The following is a 19755-nucleotide window of genomic DNA, read 5'->3' on the forward strand; positions in this document are numbered from 1 at the left end:
CCCAGAAGCAGGATGTCTTGCCTAAGTCAGGTGGGCTGTATGTGGAGAGAGGAGTCTTGCTCTGAGGGACACTGACCCTAAGGCACGCAGAAACCCAGAGCAAACGCTGGGGGTTGGGCGGGAGAGTTCACTGAGCCTGTGAGAGGAGGAGCTTCATGGCCTGGCCGGTGATAGTCACGTGAGGATGGGTCCTATGGTTTTCTCCTTTTTACAGACAAGAAAACAAGGCTCAGAGAGGTAAAAGTACCAAGTTACTAAACAGCAGAACAGAGATTCCCAGAAGCCACACTTCAGGACAGGGTATGAGGAGTCCCTGTAGCCAAGCCCCTAGCGCCACGCCACACCCACTCAGATTACGGGGCAGGGGTGGAGAAGGAGGCCGCGGGAGGAAACGCCCTGGACTCAGGCCTCAATCTGTACAGTGGGGGTGATTCTGCTCCCTCTGGGAGCTCCTGGGAGTCCCAGGAAGTGGGGACCCACAGCAGGATTTGAGTGAGTGCTGTGTGAGCAGTGCTAGGGTGGGGACACATGGGAGGGGACAGCAAGCCAGGCCACGGACACTGCATGGACAGACACCTGGGACTCCCAAAACTCAAGTTCTAAGAACCATACAGACCTGAATATAAGGCAGGATTTTCCCCAAAGATTCTCCTTCAGAACTGAGGATATTCCCTTGCAGTTGGGTGTTACAGATCTTATATAAAGGCTTACTCAATTTTGGGGGGGGTGCTTATTTTTTTATTTTTTGTATATGCCCCTAGTGGACACCTAACCCGGGCCTCTCTGGTCCATAGGCCGACACTCCAACCGCTGAGCCAACCCGGCCAGGGTGGGGGATGGGGGGCTTAAAACTACCTGCTTATCATCCCACAGTTCCAGGAGGTCAAAGGGCAGGCATGGCATGGCTGGGTTCTCTGTTCAGGGTCTCAGTAGCTGAAATCGAGGTGTCAGCTGTGGCTTCCATTTCATTTGGGCTCTGATCCTCTTCCAAGCTCACTGGATGTTGGCAGAATCGATCCTTCCCAGCTGTAGGACTGAGGTGCCACTGGCTTGCTGGCTACTGGCTGGGGTCCACTCTCAGCTCCTAGAAGCCATTCTCACGTCCCGATACTGAGGGCTCCTCCATCTTGATAGAACAGGAGCACACCTGGGGCCTGAGGTCTGCATGGCCCTTGATGGAAGAATCAGCAACATTTCCTGTAGGACAGCCCTCAGCAAAGCGCTCCTGTGCTGGGGGCACAGGCACCTCCCTGCAGGCGGCTCTGGTGCACCCCTGAAGGCTAACTCAATTCAGTAGAGCCTAAAACATCAGTGTTACATGGAATGTTTAGAGGTCCCTGGTGAGGAAGGAAAAGATTGAGAAACAAATTCAGTAATTACTCCTGAGTGTGACCTGTGACCCCAACCTTGGAAGTGCTGGGTGTGGGATAAGCAGGTGCTTCCAAGGCCTCTGGACACATGGAAGGAAGTGTTGGAGAGATGACACACCTACAGGATTTTTTATTTTTTATTCTTTTTTTGTGGTTTTTGTGCTTTTTTTTTCTTTTATTGATTTTATTTTTTATTCTCACCCGAGGACATTTTTGCATGTATCTTCAGATAAAGAGGGAGGAAGAGAGAGAGAGAAACATCGATGTGAGAGACACATTGAGCAGTTGCCACCCCAACTGGAGCCGGGGACAAACTGCAACTGAGGTACGTGCCCTTAGCAGGAACCAAACCCAGGACTCTCTGGTCTGCGGGCTGACACTAACTGCTGAGCCAAACAGGCCAGGGCTCTTTTATTGATTTTAGAGAGAGAGGGAAGAGAGAGAAACATGGATGAGAGAGAACATCAATTGGCCACCTCCTGCATACCCCCCCATGGGGATCTGGCCCACAACCTGGGCATGTGCCCTGACCAGGAAACAAACTGGCGACCTCTTGGTGCATGGGTCGATGCTCAATACTGAGCCACACCAGCCAGGCTTGTTTTTGTTTTTTATTTTCTACAGGATTTTTAAGTTTGTTTTTTTTTCCTTTATTGATTTTAGAGGGAGAGATGGAAACATCGATAAGAGAGAACATCAATTGGCCGCCTCCTACATGCCCCCCACTGGGGACCAGGCCTACAACCTGGGCATGTGCCCTGACCAGTAATCAAACCAGTGACCTCTTGGTGCAGGGTCAACACTCAACCACAGCCACACCAGCCAGACCTTACAGGATTTTTTAAATCCACTGTCTGAATGTTCTGCCAATGGGCACTCGGGCTTGGGATAACATCTCCAGTGACAGCAGCATGCATGAATCCAGAAAGTGGTGCTGGATCTCAAACAGCTTAGCCAGCGGACCCTATAGAACTTGGTCAGCTGACCCACAGGTGGCACCAGGGGTAACCAGACCGATGCTAATGATGAAGATGAAGAATTTGATTTTTTTTTTTTTTTATCCTTACCCAAGGACATTTTTCCATTTTTTGTTCAGATAGAGTGGAAGGGAGAGAGGAAGAGAGAGAAACATCGACGTGAAAGGGACACATTGAGTGGCTGCCACCGCACGACCCAACCAGGGCCAGGGACTAACTGCAACCTAGGCACACGCGCCCTTAGTGGAAACCGAACCCGGGTCTCTCTGGACCACAAGCTGACACTCTAACTGCTGAGCCAAACTGGCCAGGGCAAGAATTTGATTTTTTTAAATGAGTGAAAAAGAACTGTTCTGTGCAATAAATTAGTTGAAATGTGAACATGTAATATATTAATGAATTTAAAGACTTGGCTTTTACCTAGATCCTCTAAAAAGTTTGGCTTTTAGGTTGACATGAACTTGGCTTTGGCTCTTCATGGGGGAAGTGCGGTGGCTGGAAGCAAGGGCAGACCTGCAGGGCGGCCTGCCAAGCGGTGAGGGCCAGACTGGGGAGCGGTGCACACAGAGGCCACGTTAAAGACTTGGGCTTTACCAGAGATGCCAAGGTGGGCATTTAGGAAGATGCTGAGGGACTGGAGAGAGCCTGGCCCCACAGAGCGGTCAGGGAGTTGGGGAAACGTGGACATTTAGACACTTAGGAGTTGCAGTGAGCAAGACTTTGTGACCGACAACAGGAAAATAAGTTGGGGGAACAGCTGTGTGTCGACTGAGATGAAAGCAGTGAAGTTAGCTGGGGCTCAGGGAACACGGGGGCCCCCAGCCCTTCCTCTCCACACTGTGCTCCAGTTCTGCACTTCGTCCAATTGACTTTTTCTCCAACTGTGTCTAGCCTGCTATGAAACCTACCTGTGGATTCTTTCATTGTGATTCCTTTAAAAATCTTCCAGGGCTCACCTTATAGTTTCCCATTCCCTGCAGACATTTCCAATTTTTTTTTTTTTTTTTTTTGGTACACGCCCCTAGCAGGAACCGAACCCGGGACTCTCTGGTCTGCAGGCTGACGCTCCAACCGCTGAGCCAAACTGGCCAGGACATTTCCAATTTTGTCTTTTATTTCTTTAAAACATCAAATTTAACCCTGGTCAGTTTGGCTCAGCGCTTAGAGCGTCAGCCCACGGACCAGTGAGTCCCAGGTTCGGTTCCTGCTAAGGGCACGTACCTCAGTTGTCCCCGGCGCAGGTTGGGGTCGTGTGGGTGGTGGCCAGTCAGTGTGTCTCATGTCGATGTTTCTCTCTCTCTTCCCCCCGGCTCCCTCCCACTCTGTCTGAAGATAAATGCAAAAAAATAACATAAATAAAAACAAAACATCAAATTTACAGTCTCTGCCTGATCATTCCAGCACCTGAAGTACTGGCAGGTTTGTTTCTCTGACCTGTTGGCTGCTGGTCCTCCATCATGGTATCATTCCCTCTGGGCCATCTTTGTCTATATTCTGTTCACTGTAATTTAAAAACTAATCATACAGCCCTGGCTAGTTTGGCTCAGCGGTTAGAGCGTAGGCCCGCAGACCAATGAGTTGCAGGTTCGATGCCGGTCAAGGGCACGTACCTCGGTTGCGGTTCGATCCCGGCCCTGGTTGGGTCGTGCGGGAAGCACAGTCAATGTGTCTCTCTCTCCCTGCCTCCCTCCAACTCTATCTGACGATAAACGTAAAAATCTCCTCGGGTGAGGATTAAAAATAATAAATAGGGGGGTTGGCTGCTGGCGGCTTTGAGGCTAAGCTCGTGTTTGGCGGCGGCGGCTGCAGCAAGTTTGGCACGATGTCTCACCATTTTACTGGTACAGCCTCCCGAGAGGCCAGAGGCAGAACTTATGCTATGAATCAGAGAATGAGCGCCTGGAAGGTGTTTGTAAAACATATGAAGAGCATCTGAAGAGAATGAAGCCCAGCAGCCCCTCTAGTACATCTATCAGCCAGCTGTTTGATTTTATTGATCTGGCAGACCTCAGCTGTCTTGTTCACCCAGCTGATACCCAGACATACCAGCCTTATAACAAAGATGGGATTAAAGAGATCTACATGCTCCTTGGTCGGCAGGCCCAACAGGCTGGGAGAGAGTTGTGTTGGAAGCACTGGGGGTTGGGGGTGGGCTTGGAATACAGGTGTGTCCAGCGATCTGCGGTGGAAGTTTCGTGTTATAGTAATCCTGTTTCCATTTTGGTACCTTCTAGCCAGGATTGAATGTGTTAGATGAAATGTGAGGATCTTATTCAATCTGAACTTCCACCACCCTCTTTTTTTCTTTTTTTTTACTTAAACATTATTATGGTTTAGAAGGAAGTTTTTCTTTGTCAAGTTAATGTTGGTTCCAGTCGTTTAAATACTGTTCATAACTACTTTATAACATTCATTGTACTAACCCTTCTTCAAGTTTGGGTGGGGGGGTGGTAACACAGTTTAATTATGTCCTAAGATAACGTTTTAGTGAAAAACAAATAAATGATCTTTAGTTAAAAATAAATAAATAATCATACAGCCCTGGCTGGTTTGGCTCAGCGGTTAGAGCGTCAGCCCACAGACCAGAAACTCAGGTTTGATTCTGGCCAAGGGCACATAACTCGGTTGCAGTTCATCTCCAGTCCTGGTCGGGTTGTGTGGGAGGCAACCAATCGATGTGTCTCTCTCACATCATGTTTCTCTCTCCCTCCCTCCCGCTCTATCTGAAGATAAATGGGAAAATATCCTCAGGTAAGGATTAAAAAAACCCACAAAACTAATCATACAAGTAATTGAAGTCTAGGATGTAGGCTCCTTCCTCTAGAGATTTGTTTGCCTCAGCCTCACATCTTGGGTAACGTCAACTTTACTGAGTGTCAAGGTTCTGTGGACCACTGGGGGCCCTGACCCACAGCCTTCGAGCTCACGTGAGGACAGAATTACTTCTGACCCCCTGACCCTAGGGTACAGCCATTCTGCATCTCGGCTGGGTGAATCGAGGAAGGATTCGACTCCCCACCTTGGCCAGCCCTTGAGTTTGACTACATTCATCTAGCTCCTGTAAGCCTGAAAACTCAGCTCAGTTTGCAGCTGTTCCTTCCAAAGCAAGAGCCTCATCCATGCACACTCAAGAAATACTGAATTAAACAAGGAGTGGAGGTGTTTATCCTGGCAGAGGCTTAGAAGAGCACACTGGCTGTCCCCAGTCCTCCGGGGCTTTGCATGGAGGAACGAGGCTTACAGAGCAGGTCCAGAGCCAGCTAGGACCTAACAGGGAGGCGGATTGGGACCAAAAAAGGGGGCACTTCCTAACTCCATGGCAGTGAGGTCTCCTCAGACTTTAGTAGGAAATGTCACAGGGCCATTCAAACCGCGGCTCTCAGGGCTGGAAGGGACTAGACGTCTTGGAGATGCTCATGATTTTATGGTTTTCACTAGATCCTTGCTCCTCAGGGTCACGTGTCTCCAGCTTCCTCTCAGGAGCCCTAGTCAACATGTGCTCAAGCTGCCAGAATTCAAGATTTTATTTTAAAACAAGAGTAAACAATTTCATTGATTTTTCTTAAATCAAACCACCTCATACTTGGCTTGTCTCAGGCAAAATGTAAAAAATAAGAAAGTAAGGGGAGGGGAGGGAAGGGAAACATGGGGACTGAACAACCTTCCCCAGAAACGGGCCCCTGGTCCTGGCATCTGGAATGGCTTTTGGACACTGTCTTTAACAAATGAAAAAAGAAAGCACCCAAACATTGTGCTTCAGCAGCAGATTACGAACCTCCACAAAGAAAAGGGAGGGGGCAGGGTTCAAACACAGGTCCAAGCAGTCTGGTTCAGTTCTAGAAACTTCCAAGAGTCTGGAAGCACGTCCACTCCACAGCTCCACTTCACAGAGACTTGGAGATCAAGTCCCTTCAGGAGGAGCCGTCCTCTGAGCTGGACAGTGGGGATCTGTGAACCACACCCCAGAACAGGCTCAAGGATGAACCCAGGCAGGTTCCCAGCCTCTCAGAGGGGGTAGGGAAGGGTGGGGATGTCAGGCACCCAATGACCCCTCCTGTGACCCGGCTCCTGGTTCCTTTGCATTTTGTTCTCGTGGAGATGAAGACTAACTGCTCCCAATGGCAGGACCAAAAAGAGCTGTAAACAGCTTGGGTTTGCTCACCCACATGTGCAGGCTCTTTTGTCAGAAAGGACCACTGTCTGGAGGACAGGGAACCAGAGAAAGCCCTTGTGGTGTAGGGTCGGTACGGGGTGGGACACTGATAGCAGCCGCCAGATGCGTGCTCTCTCTGGGCTTGGCCTCCCAGACTGGGAAACACTGAATGAGGTTCTGGAATGGCAATGGTGGCAGAGAGGACGAAGGGTGCTCCCCTCTCCGGGTCCCCAGGCCACCTTTCAGGCCCAGGAAGAGGCAGTCTGCCTCCTGGGCTCAGGGCAAAGGGCCTGGGCCCCTCTAGACATGGGGCAGCAGCCTCCACAGAGCAGGCTCTTCCGGCCCCGTCTCCAAAATCCTACTTGCCATTAACAAAACCAAAAAATAAATAGTGTGTATTTTCCACTCCACCTGGACTTCCTGGCCCTGCGAGCACAGGGGCAGCCCTCCTCCTCTACCCCGCACCCCAGTGCCCACACCAAGAGCACTTTCCGCCCGGCCAGGGGCTGGCAGCAGCACACAGCGAGGCTCTCTGACCGTGTGGCCCCGGCAACAGGCCCTCCAGGTTCCTGGCCGAGGGGCTGGCCCAAAAGGCCACCTTGTTCATTAAAATTAAAATAAGAAAAAAAAAAGGCTCCACTTGGTGACTTGGGTCTGTAGAGGTCTCTGCTTCATCCCTCTGTCACTGTCCATCCTGCAAGGCATCGTGCAGGCCAGATCTGGAGGCTGGACCCAGCCACACTCACCAGTCACTGCAGCTTCGTCCCCAGCTTGCGTTGTCTGTTCCTGCAAAATGGGGGTGGGAGTCTGAGTGAGGATGCCTGGGGCTAGATGAGAGGACGCCTGGCATTCAGGGACCCCCTCAGCTGTCCACTCCCTACCCACCGTCCTATCAAATGGGTGAGCACTCACCCCAGTAGCCCCAGGAACCGACTCACCAAACTTCCTCCCACCTTGGAAGCTCTGCGCATGCTCTTCCCTCTTCTGAGAACACTCCCACCAAACCCCAACTGTGGCAGGCATGCACTTTCCGCAGTCGGCTCTGCTTCCCCTGCCCAGCAGGCCCAACCACCCGCCCCACATCGGTTCCTGCCCTGAGCTCTCAAGTCCAGCGCTCTCATCACACGGGCAGCTGCTCTACTCTTCGTGTCTTCCCTGACTGCTGTGGCTCTCTCTGCCTACCCCAGCACACGGCCTGGGTCCGAGCATGTGTACATAGAACTTTTGGTAAATAAAGGCAAGTGATAGCCAGCGGGGCCAAGTGAGGGGGGCGGGGCTGGGCAGGGCCTGTGGGACAGGACAATTCTGGGAGCCAGATGGAGAGCCTGGGCCAACTGGGGCCTCTCCAACAACAGGACTGCCTGCCCTAACCAACTCAACTCCCCTTTCCTCCTGGGCCCAGGGCTTTCACTCTTTAAGCTCATCATTTGGACCATGATGCACTAGACACATTTCCAGGCTGCTAGATGAGATGCCCTGCCCTGCCCTGCCCTGTGATTCTTCTCACCAGCTCCTTGGGGAAACCTCACAGGCTTGCTTGGAGCTTGACCCTGCCTCAGTTCCCCTCTGAACCCAGGAGGAGCCAGGCCTTCCCAACCCCGGTGACACCCCACCCAGGATTTGGATGAGTGGGGATGGAAAGCTCAAGCAGTAGGCCCCAAAGCCCAGCTTTGCACCAACTTGCTGTTCAACTGCACCTCTGTTTACCCATTTATAGAAAAAGTGTCTGGACTGAACAGCCTAATAGGTGTTCACACATAGGCGCCCTGAGAATTTCAGCTGCCTAGCTCCCTAGTTCTGGGTCACAGAGGTAAAAAGCGTAGCTCTGGGCCAGACGACATGAATTCCCAGCCCAGCTCCCCCACACACAATCTCTAGGTTATTCCTCAAGTGACTCTTCCTCTCATCTCTGAGCCTCAGTTTTCTCATCTGTAAAATGGGGCCCAGGGGAGCATTCAATGACAGTGTAAAAACAGTGCTTAGGCAAGTGTCTGGCTTTTGGGGAGCCATCCAAAAATGGGGGCAGTGACTGCAGGGGGCAGGTCTTGCCCTGGGTCTGTGCCCCTGAGCCAGGACCCAGTGACCGCTGAACCCTAACTTACCTGGCTTCTGCCCGGGTTACTGTGTACTCAAACCAGAGCACGTTGGGAATGAGGCTTGTGTCTCGAATCAGGAAGAACTCAGAGATAGGCCTGGGGAGACAGACACCCAGAACCCCAGGACCACATCAGGGCAGGAGCTGTCATCAAGCCAGAGTTTCCCATCAGTGCCTGCGGCCAGCCATGTACCTTCCTCCCACTGATCAGAGGGTCTTTGCCTGGCCTGTGGCTCCAGAGCCACTGCAAGACCCAGATGTGTCACCTGTGTGACACCGAGGCAGGGGCACCCCCCACAGCACACACGGCCCTGAGAACCTAGGCGAGGACAGAGGATGCCACCTTGGCTTCCAGGCCTGAGGAAGAGCTGGGCGACACAGAAACCAGGCAAGCGGGGCCTGCAGCCTCCTGCCCACCAGAAGCCTGGACACTAGGGCTCTCCCAGGGAGACCGAGGCTGGGGCAGGAGCTCCTAGGTCTTCCCACTGATAGCCCCTTCCACAAAAGAGGGCCGGGACTGTGGTGCCTGGGAAGATGGGCGGGGCAGCAGCAGGGGTGAGAAGCAGTTACCAGGATGCTATCCTGGGAAACAGAGGGGTGAGGACCTCCTGGGTGAAGGCGAACCAAGCGATGGCCATGAAGCTTCCAGCGACGCCTCCATAGAGCACCTGGCTCCAGGTGTGATACAGCAGGTAGACCCTGAGCCAAGGACAAAGGGAAGTTCATGAAAGTCAGTCAGAAACAGGCCTGCACAATCCTCCATGCCCAGGTACTAGCTTCCTGGGGACCTGTGTGCACACCCACGGAGACATACACAGATAGGTATGAGTTCCTATGGATACATAGCCTCAGATCTACTTCCAGAAGGAGGCAGAGGGCTGGACCCCAACACTGCTCTCCCAACTCGAAGTGAGGAGATGGCTCAGCTGAGACTTGCCTCCCTTCTCTCTAGCCCTTGAACTCTGAGTTTCTCTGCAAGAGGCTCCTCCAGAATGCTGGGAACAGATGGCTGAAGGGTAGCGGTGTCCCCAGAACCCTGGGCTCAGCTGGGAAGAGAGAGCAAGGACTGGGCTGGAAGAGACCATGGAGCCCTGACCCTGTAAAACGAGAAACCTGGGACCCCTTGCCCTGCCCTGCCCTACAGGCTCTGGGACTCAGGTCCACAGGGACCAAGAATCCAGCAAGACCCAGTGGGCAGGGTATGAGTGGAGGTTCTCTTTCCCTCCATACCTGCTGTAGGAGACTAGAAAGGCCACGGTGAGGAGACCCAGGGAGAGCACGTGCCTCCACAGCAAGTCCAGGAACCTGGCGTTGTTCGTTTGGTGCATTCTGGGAAGACAGGCCTGTCAGATAGCCTCAGCCCACAGCCTGGAACCCAGGCCTCCCAAACAGCTCCTGGCCCCATCCACAGGCTCCCTGGGTGCCTTCTGCCTTGGCCACAGCTCCTCCCACCCCCAGAAGAAGCCAAGCCCCAAGGTGTATCCAAAGGACTTGCAGTGAGTCCCTGGCAGAGCCTGGCCTGGGCCAGTTCCGGGCCACTCCAACTGGAGAGAAGCTCACCTTAAATATAGAAAAAGGAAGGAATAGACGGAGAAAAACCACATAAACTGGGAATGACTGGAAGGCATCCCGTACTTGGTGCCCACTGCCGCGTGGGGGCCTGCGAGAGAGAGAACAGGGCATGATGGGAGGATGCAGGTCACTCAGTAATGCCCTCACCTGGTGGACCCCCAGATCCTCACAGCCTGGGCCCTACCTCCACAGGGCCGAGGCTCCTGGATGACGTGTTTGATCAGCCAGTTGACCCCCTCATTCAGTGCCAGGCCCCCGAGGAAGGAGATCTGCTGGGAAGATGTGTGGTCAGCTGGGCTTCTGCACCTGCCAGCCACCACCCAACCCCAAAGACTGTGCCTCCTACTGAATCTCCCAGCCCAACTGGTGAACTACCTGGAACCAGCCAGGAGGCTCCACACAATCTCAAGAGAGATGGCGGCATGGAAGGGAAGGCGAAGCACCTGGGATGAAATGGTGCAGCCCCTGTCCCTAGGGTGGGGGCACTGGGGAGCAGTGGGAGGGCACCGGGTGGATGGGGGGCAGACTCACTCACCGTGTGCAGTTCCCGCTTGAATATGATGAGGGTCACGAAACCAACAATGACAAATATGGGGCTGAGGCTCAGGTAGGCAAGGACGTGGCCAGAGAGATCACCTGAATGACGCAGGGAGAATGGAGTGAGGACAGCGTATGAGCATCAAAAGAGGGGCCAGACCCTGGCCAGTTTGTCTCAGCAGCTGAGCGTTGACCTGCAGACCAGAGAGTCCCGGGTTCGGTTCCTGCTAGGGGCCAGCCCCCTGCAAATCGAGTAAGACCTGGGCCAGAAATGCAGGACCCGGAATGTAGGGCCAGGGAGCTGTGGACGCCTCAGTCAGAACGAGTGGGAACTGGACTAAAACCCAAGTCTCTGGCCTCATCCAAATACTGTACCCACCACCTTGCCAAGCCAGGAATCTGAACCTGGCTTGATCTGACCCCAGAGACTGGGCTCTGTACTGGGAGGCAGCCCAGCAGGCACACGGGTGCCCAGCAGGGCTTGGCTGGGGCTCCAGGGAACCTGGTATTCTCTAGCCACACACAGACTTGGGTCTGCGCTACAGGCTCCCACAAAGACCAAGGCCAAGGGTGGGGAGGAGGCTGTGTTGCCCAGTATGGACCGCCATTGCAGTGCCAGTTTCTCATTGCCTTTCTATTGGCAATAAATTGGCTACCTATTCACTACCTGCTTTTGACTGTCCTAGTAGGCCAGGGAGGGAGCAGTGTGAGGACTGCCAGCCCTTTCTGAGAGATGAGGACACCACAGCCAAGAGATAGGAGCTCAAGGGCAGGGCTGATGTCAGGTCCAAAGACCACCCTCACCATTCAAAACAGGACAGCTAGCGCTGGCTGGTTTGGCTCAGCAGCTAGAGCGTCGGCATGCGGTCCACAGAGACCCGGGTTTGGTTCCCGCTAAGGGCATGTACCGCGGCTACAGTTTGTCCCCAGCCCTGGCTGGGTTGTGCAGGTGGCGGCCACTCGATGTGTCCCTGTCACTTGGATGTTTCTCTCTCTCTCCCTCCCTCCTGCTCTATCCGAATAAAAAAATGGAAAAATGTCCTCGGGTGAAGATAAAAAAAAGGAAAAAAACAACAAAAACAGGACTGCTATGTAGCCACTCTGAGGTCAGAGGGCATGTCCCATGCCAGCACTTGCTGGCTGCATGACCTCAGGCAAAGACTCCACCTCCCTGAGCCTCAGCTCTGTGATCTGTGAAAAGGGGAAACTAGTACCCACCTCCTATGGCTCTGTGAGGGGGACTGTGACACCCAGCTCGGTCCCTGGCACCCAGGACACTGCCAGGCTGGGGGCTCTGTTCACCCAGGGGTTGAGAGAACCCAGCATGAAAAATGGCCCACACCTCACAAAGGCAGCTGGGAAGGTGCCCACACAGGAGCTGAGCCCAGATTCAGGCTGAAGAAATGGGCACACACCTGTCCTCACCCACACCTACCCAGGGTAGGGCTGGCTCAAATGCTAGTGCTGTCACAGGCCAGCTGGGTAACACTGGGTGAGGCCCTTCCCTTTTCTGGGCCCCTGTCTCCTCACCCACACAACGGCCTGGCCCTGAAATTCTGGGTCTCTCAGCTGCCCAGCTGATGCCCAGGGCACCTGACCATGAGAACAGGGAGTAGCTGGTGTCTCCAAACCTTTGGCCATCTCCATGGCTTATCTCACACCTGGCACTAACCTGGGACCTTCCTACAGATGCTGTGACTCTGGCCTCCCCACTCTGCTCCAAGCCCCTCCCTCTGCCCTTGGGATAAGTCCCACCTCAGCCCAGCTCATTGGGGAGTCCTAGCCCTGCTCCTCTCCCATCCTTTGCTCCAGTTCCAGGGACCGCACTCCAGTTCCCTGAACACACCGTGCTCTGTCCTACTTCTGGATCTTTGCACACTGTTTCCCCCACGTGGGATGCTGCCTGGGTTAACTCAACATAAATTAAGTACACACCAGAGTGGCAAAAAAAGATGTGTTCCTGCCACTGCAGAGCTCTCAGTCTGATGAGGGACCATGAATATGTAACCAGGCATCAGTCATGATATGTTTGCTAGTGTAGATGTCAGGCTGTGACTGTCTCCCTCTATACGTCCCATAGGAGCAAGGACGGGCTCTCTACACAGCACTCAATCCCCCAAGCTCAGTACAGTACCTGGCACTTAACTAGGCTCAAAAATAATGGAAAATGAATAAAAATGGATAAAGGAAGCAAGGATCAATGTGATAAGGGGTATGAAGAAGTACAGGGGGCCACAGAAGAGCTAGCCGGGGGCTAGACATTGTGGGATGCCCCCAGGCTCAGCCAAGTCCCTCCTCTAAGCACCCACAGTCCCTGCAAAGGGTCCCTCATCACATCCTGTATCACGCTGCTCACAACTGCCAGGTTCCTTCTCGCTTGTTAGAGTGTGAGCACTCACAGAAGCTACTCCAAGGCCAGCTGGAAGTCATGAAGTTGCTGAGGCCTTAGCCAAGTCCCTTCCCCTGTCCAGGCCAAGGTTTCCCTCCTGTAAAGTGGGTTTTTGTTTTTGTTTTTTCATACTACAGGACTTCAGGGACTTATGGGCCTGTTCACCATTCTAAACCCAGAGCCAGACCAGGGCCTAGCACTTAGGAAGCACTCAATGGATACTGGCTGAATGAATGGATGGATAGGCAAGCAGGCTGGTAGGGCCCAGCACCTGGTAGGGCCACTCCACCCCCAGTATAACCCAGAATACTCAGGGTCAAAGTTCTCTGGCAGCCAGCAGCCAGCAGCCAGCCCTGGGGCCCTCAGCAGGGCCAGGTTCTCACATCTAAACCCAAATGAGCAACATACAGAGCAGGCCCTTCCTAGGACAACCAGGGCTCAATGAGGGGCACACCTGATACCCAACCATCCTACCCAGGGAGGGTGGGGTGGGCTTGAGAGGGTCCCGGGAAGGTGGGATGATAATAACTGCAGTCATTTAGTGAATGCTTCCTGTGTGCCAGGCACTGCATTTCTCATGCCCCCCGTTATCTGATTCTCACACCACCGCTAGAAGGGAGGCACTGTGATCAGTCCCACTTTAGAGATGAAATAACTGGGCCACAGACAGGTGAAGTCTCTTGCACAAAGCCTGGGCCTAAACTTGAGCACAGACACCTCTGACCCCAAGGCCCAAGCTCCGCACCACTCTACCAGACCGCCTCCAGGACGGAAGCTGAAGGACCTCCCAGCTGGAAAACCCTGTGCTGCTAGAGATGTGTCGGATGGGAAGCTCCAGAAGTCAAGATCCTGGGGGCTGCCCGCCCCTCACCGGGTCCCCTCCGTTGCAGAGCAGTGCAGGGTGCGGCACACTAGAAGTACTCAAATAGCGAACATTTTCTGACCTCGGTTTGCACACTTCCAGCAACGGGGAGCTCTTTCTCACAGGCGACCCAAATGCACCGTCTAAAGCAAACAGGCACTCCCTGCACGCCAGGTAGGGAGCCTGGCCTCTCTGGCTCCGAGAAAGAAGGGCCTGGGTCCAGGCCAGTGATCCCATCCTGCCTCACACAGACCCCCTCCCCATTACAGCCCACCTGCGCCCCAGGACGCGGGGGAGCGCCCCCGCCACGCAGCCGCAGAGTGCGCGAGCGAGCCTCACAATTTCGCCCAGCTCATCGCCTCACCACCGCGCCTGCGCGGCGCGCGCGCCGGCCGAGCCCCTTCAAGGCTCACTATTTGACAGTTCCCACCCCAATATCCCGGCGCCCCCTCCGCGGGCTCGCGCGAGCCGGAGCGCCTGGGGCTGAGGGGCCGGCCCCGGGAAGGCGTCCTTAGAGCCGGAGTTGCCTTTTACCTGCAGGGTATTCGACGTGGGTGAGGGTAACCGGCCGCCATGAAGCAGGGAGCGAGCACTGTCCGTCCGCTGCCATCTTACCCGGAGACCGGGCTTTGCCGAGCAGCCAATGGGATGCCAGGGGGGCAGTGGTCCAGACCTATCACGCCGGGAAGGCGCCGCGCATCCAATCGGAAGCCCATACAGGTAGCGGCGCAGCCATTCAGCGTGCAGGCCGTAGGGTTAGCCCCAGCGGCGAATCAGAGAGCGGGGCCCCTAGGAACTTGTAAATCGGCCAAGCCAGCGTCCAATCCTGGGCGAGCGCAGGTAGGCTCCTGACCAATTAGGGAAGAGGACGGTTCCAGCACAGAACACAGAGCAGAACAGCCAATCAGAAAGTGAATCCTGCTCGCAGTGTGGGCAGGGCGGACCAATCAGGCCTTCGTTTGGGGGGCGTGTTGAACTTTGGTGGGAGCTTTGGTTTGGCTGGGACCTGAGCCGAGTGAAGGCTTCCCCCGGTACCCGGGGCCCGCCCAGAGCCGAAGGGACTTGGGCGCCCGTCAGACCGCATGCTCGAAGCGGGGAGCCAACCTCGTCACGATGGGGTCTGGGTCCACCCACTTTTAGTTATAAGTAAACTGAAACCAAAGACCCCGAGGGCACTTACTCATTTCTTAAGTGATGCTAAGAGTAGAAGCTTAATTGATGTTAATAAAGGCTCCTTCCTTCTTTCATTCAATTAACAAAGATTTATCGATTAAGTCACATTTATGTGTTTAAGGAGGCATCTTGAGCATTTTAAACAAGAAGTCGGTTTTCCATCTACACCTCAGCTTTCCTAAAACATTCCTACTAGCCAACAAAACCCTGCATAAGCAGCCACACTTTCCCACCCACCGTTCCCTCTCCTACCTCCACTCTCTCAGGCTAGGTTGAATTACACCCCAGATCAAGTGCCTGGCCCCCTCTGGTCTCCTAGCCTTTGCACATGCTGTTCCACTACCTGGGATGCATCACCCCTCTCGCCCCACTTTGCCTGGCAAAGTCTCGCTCCAGTGTCAGTTTTCACTTAGACGTTTCTTGGCCAGGTGAGGAGCCTTCACTGAGCCCTTCTCCTACCTCAGCACTGACCACACTGGACTGTAATGGGTTCCTTGTCTCTCCCAGTATGAAATGATTCTCTGACTTTGTGGGCACCAAGATCAGCATGTAGAAAATGTAGATTCCTGGGTCCCACTAGGGTCTGGGTTGGAGCCTTGGAGTTTTTTTGTTGTTGTTAATCCTCACCAGAGGATACTTTTTCCATTGATTTTTTTTTTTTTTCCAGAGAGAGTGGAAGGGAGGGAGAAAAGGGAGAGAGAGAGAGAGAGAGAGAGAAACATTGATGTGAGACACATCTATTGGTTGCCTCCCGCATGCACCCCTACCAGGGCCTGGGATGAACCTGCAAGCCAGATGCATGCCCTTGACCAGGAATCAAACCTGTGACCCTTGGGTCCACAGGCCGAAGCTCTAACCCCTAGGCCACGCCAGCCAGGCAGGGCTGGAGTCTGCACTCTTATGTGCTCTGGGGTACTGATACAGTGGTTCCACCCATGCCTGCCAAAGCCCAGGGCACCTTGAAGCCAGGGCCTGTTGTGTATTTGAGCCTGGCCCAGGCCAGACCTAGAACAAGAGCCTGATAAATGAAATAAATGCTTGTGAGAAGTGAGAATAAACCAGGAATCCCATTGACCAGAATGACTAGCTCTGCAAGACTTCAGGACAGCTGAAGCCAGGACTGTGGGCCTGCCTCACTGTGCTTAGCTCACCATCCGGCCCAGCCTGGGCTCGTCTGGGTCACCTACCCTCAGCTACCACAGGCACTGCCGTTACTATCTTCTGAGAAGCAGGTGTGAGGAGAGTGGGCTGTGAGTTTCCCAGAATAGTCCCCAGAGACAGGGCAGCCATCCTGGGTCTGGCTGCATTGCCCCTCCCTGGTTAGTGGCCATTTCACTGATGAGCAAATAGGCCTAGAGAGGCAAAGCCCAGGCCTGTCTGATTCTAGAGTCCTCGTGCCTCAGGGGGAGCATTCTAAGGAAGTGATAAAGATGAACTATAGAAAGAGAGGGAGTTATCCAGTATGGGGTTTTCTTGGCAGAGGGAACAGCATAAGCAAGGGTCCTTAGGCAGGAATGCGGCTGGATGAAATGGGTATGAGAAGATGAGGGGTAAGGTGCTGAGGGAGTGGGAAAGTCGGCAGAGGTTTGCCCCCCCCAAAATTTTGAGGGCCACTATTAGTGGTGAAGATAGATGGGAGCTATGAAGGATGGGGGTGTTGTTTGGTTTAGTTGTGCTTTTTCAAAAAATTAAAATATAACATTCATACAGGAAATTCCAGAAATTGAGTATGATGAAGCTACACAAATAAAACACACCTGTGAAAGTAGCCCTGAGATCAAGAATCAAAAAGTACAAGGTCTAATTTTGTACTTTCTAAAAACAGCATCCTACAGTACAGAGTGGGGCAAAAGTTGGTTTATACTTGTAATGTGAAACAGAGTTTATACCTGCATTATTTATTTATTTTTTTGGTATGTGCCACTAGCGGGAGCCGAACCCGGGACTCTCTGGTCCACAGGCCGATGCTCAACCACTGAGCCAAACTGGCCAGGGCTGTACCTGCATTATTATTTATGAATTATTATTATTTTCCATGCAAACAACTGAAAACCTACTCTTGCCCCACCCTGTATGTACTTTTTGATGTTTTTTTATCCTCACCCGAGGACATTTTTGCATTTATTTTCAAATAGAGCAGGAGGGAGAGAGGGAGGAAGAGAGAGAAACGTCGATGTGAGAGACACATCGACTGGTTGTCACCTACACAACCCCAGCTGGGGCCGGGGACAAACCGCAATTGAAGTATGTGCCCCTATTAGCGGGAACCGAACCCGGGACTCTCTGATCCGCGGGCCAGTGCTCTAACTGCTGAGCCGAACTGGCCAGGGCTGTATGTACGTTGTGTATGTGGCTTCTTTCACTAGCGTGTGGCCTCTCATTGTGATTTGTTCACTCTCACTGCCACGTGGTATTCCACAGTGAACACACCACTGTCTCTTTTCCACTTGACTCTTAATAGGCATTTGGGGCATTTTTAGGTTTGGGGTGTTACAGACAGTTCTACTAGGAACATCCTTGTGTATCTTTGGTGTACTTATGGGTGCATTTCTTTTTATTTTTTCTTTATTGATTTTAGAGAGAGAGGAATGGAGAGGGAGAGAGAGATAGAAACATCTATGAGAGAGAACATTGAACGCCCGCCCCCGACCCGGGGATTTGGCCCACAACCTGGACATGTACCCTGACCAGAAATCAAATCGGTGACCTCTTGGCGCAGGGGGTCGACACTCAACCACTGAGCCACACTGGCCGGGCACGTACGCATGCATTTCTGATGGAGATGGCCTCGGAGCCACTGCAGGGTCCCATGAGAGGCGGAGATGACAGGTCAGACCTGGCATGTGGACAAGGGGCTAGGCAGTGCAGGCATAAATGCTAAAAGGAGACCCTTGGGGCGCATTTGAGATCTTGCTTCCTGGCAATTGTCAGTTTTGGCTCAAATAAACTCATAAAAATTCTCTAAACAATAAAATAAAATAGATAAAATAAAATAAAAAGAGACCCATGGGAGGCTGCAAAAGTCACCTGCCTCCTCCCTGGGGGGGGGGGGTAGGTTAGTGACGCCCCTGTTATTGCTCTGAGTGTCCTGGGCAGTCTTCCAATCTTGTCACTCATGTAATCTCCCCAACAGCCTGCAAAGCAGCTCTTAGTGATCCCATTTTACAGCTAAGGACAGTAAGGATCAGAGTGTCCCACTATTTGCCATGTCACCTTGACAGTCCATGGCAGAGGCAGAATTTGAATCCAGGTCTGCCCAATGGGCAGACGCAGGTTCTGAATGACCCTACATCCTATGAGCCAAACTGCTGCCTGCCTCCTCCTACTGCCCTAGGTGTCCTTGGACAAGCCCTGAGACCCAGGCTTTTCCAGAGTCTGCAGCTGTCCCAAGTATGGCTGGCCTTTCACTCTGGCCTCTCCTCTGACAGGGAGTTCAGACAGGGCAGCCCTGAAATTAGAAGCAAAAGTCTAACACTGGTTTATGCTCAAACTCTTTCACTCTCTGGACCTATTTCCCCAAATGTGTCAGCTGCTGCCCTCTAAGTTAGAGGTTCATTCATTCACTTCAGGAACTTCTATATTTGAATTCCTAGGCAACCCACTGTCAGTCACAGAAGTGGGCCAGGGTTCCCTTAGGGCCTTCCCAGCTCTGGTCTCTGGGATTCTGGCTTCTGGCGACTTGTTATGCTAGAAAGGAAGTGCTTGAAGACTGATGGGGACGTGTGTGTGTGTGTGTGTGTGTGTGTGTGTGTGTGTGTGAAAAGACCCAGGGTCTGGCAGGTGTGGCTTAGTGGTTGAGCATCGACCCATGCACCAAGAATTTGCCAGTTCGATTCCCAGTCAGGACATGTGCCCAAGTTGTGGGCCAAATCCCCGGGCGGGGGGAGGGGGGGCATGCAGGAGGCGGCCAGTCGATGTTCTCTCTCATTGATGTTTCTATCTCTCCTTCTTCTCACTTCCTCTCTCTTTAAAATCAATAAAGGAAAAAAAATATTCAAAATAGTTTTTAAAAGAAATGGCAAGATGTTAATTACTGATTTGAGGTGTTGGTTTTATGGGTAGTTTTTATGTGGTTTTCTTTTTAACTTTTCAGTACATTTGAAAATTTTCAAAGTGAAGTTTTTTGTTGTTGTAGTAAAGTACCCTTCAAATAAACCTTGCAATGTCCAACTGCCCGTGGATACATCTGAAGATCTAGCAGGCTGTCAGATCTGCTGTTTCCGCCTGTCCCAGCCCTGCCCTGGCTCTCACCAGCTCAGACGTTGAGTGACTGAGCCTGAGCCTACACCCCTGGCCTCGTCAACACCTGCATCTTGCAGATGTAGCCAGAGGCTCAGAGAGAAGCTACCTCACCTAGATGCTGCCTGCGCTGATCCACACCCAGGCCGCCCACCCACATCTGTGTCCTTATGCAATTCACTGGCCTCTCCCTCTCCCCACAGGGACCCTCCCTGCCTAGACCTCTGGACCTTGCCAGGCTAAGTGGCCCCAAGGGACTCATAGCCCCCATCAGGCTGCCCTCAACCCTTGCCCTCCTGGAACCTCCACCAACTACACCCCAAAGAGCGGACCCCCAGCTCTGGTCCAGGAAAGAGACGGCCACACATGTACTCAGCAGCATGGCAGC

General features: G+C 53.0%; 1 protein-coding gene and 1 pseudogene across 1 annotated transcript; one reads left to right on the plus strand and one right to left on the minus strand.

Moving 5' to 3' along the window:
• Window positions 1–856: 856 nt before the first annotated feature.
• On the minus strand, window positions 857–14568 carry DOLPP1 (dolichyldiphosphatase 1). Its single transcript, XM_036260678.1, has 9 exons — window positions 14490–14568; window positions 10703–10803; window positions 10352–10436; window positions 10156–10255; window positions 9826–9924; window positions 9166–9294; window positions 8603–8692; window positions 7247–7286; window positions 857–1337 (listed from the first exon to the last, which is right to left on the minus strand). Exons 1-8 carry the CDS (start codon window positions 14563–14565, stop codon window positions 7250–7252), a joined length of 717 nt encoding a protein of 238 aa, XP_036116571.1. The 5' UTR covers window positions 14566–14568; the 3' UTR covers window positions 857–1337; window positions 7247–7249.
• On the plus strand, window positions 2825–6301 carry LOC118629996 (annotated as a pseudogene).
• Window positions 14569–19755: the final 5187 nt, after the last annotated feature.

The sequence above is a fragment of the Molossus molossus genome, unplaced genomic scaffold (genome assembly GCF_014108415.1).
Source record: "Molossus molossus isolate mMolMol1 unplaced genomic scaffold, mMolMol1.p scaffold_m16_p_14, whole genome shotgun sequence".
In the NCBI taxonomy this organism is placed as follows: domain Eukaryota; kingdom Metazoa; phylum Chordata; class Mammalia; order Chiroptera; family Molossidae; genus Molossus; species Molossus molossus.

Bases quoted from the DNA above. Each gene is read 5' to 3' on its own strand.
- DOLPP1 (XM_036260678.1), bottom strand. From the start codon at position 14,565: ATGGCAGCGGACGGACAGTGCTCGCTCCCTGCTTCATGGCGGCCGGTT. The intron at 8,693-9,165 runs GTAACTGCTTCT...CTGTCTCCCCAG, and splicing joins TTTCCCAGGATAGCATCCTG to GCCTATCTCTGAGTTCTTCC. The intron at 7,287-8,602 runs GTAAGTTAGGGT...CCCATTTTGCAG, and splicing joins GTAACCCGGGCAGAAGCCAG to GAACAGACAACGCAAGCTGG.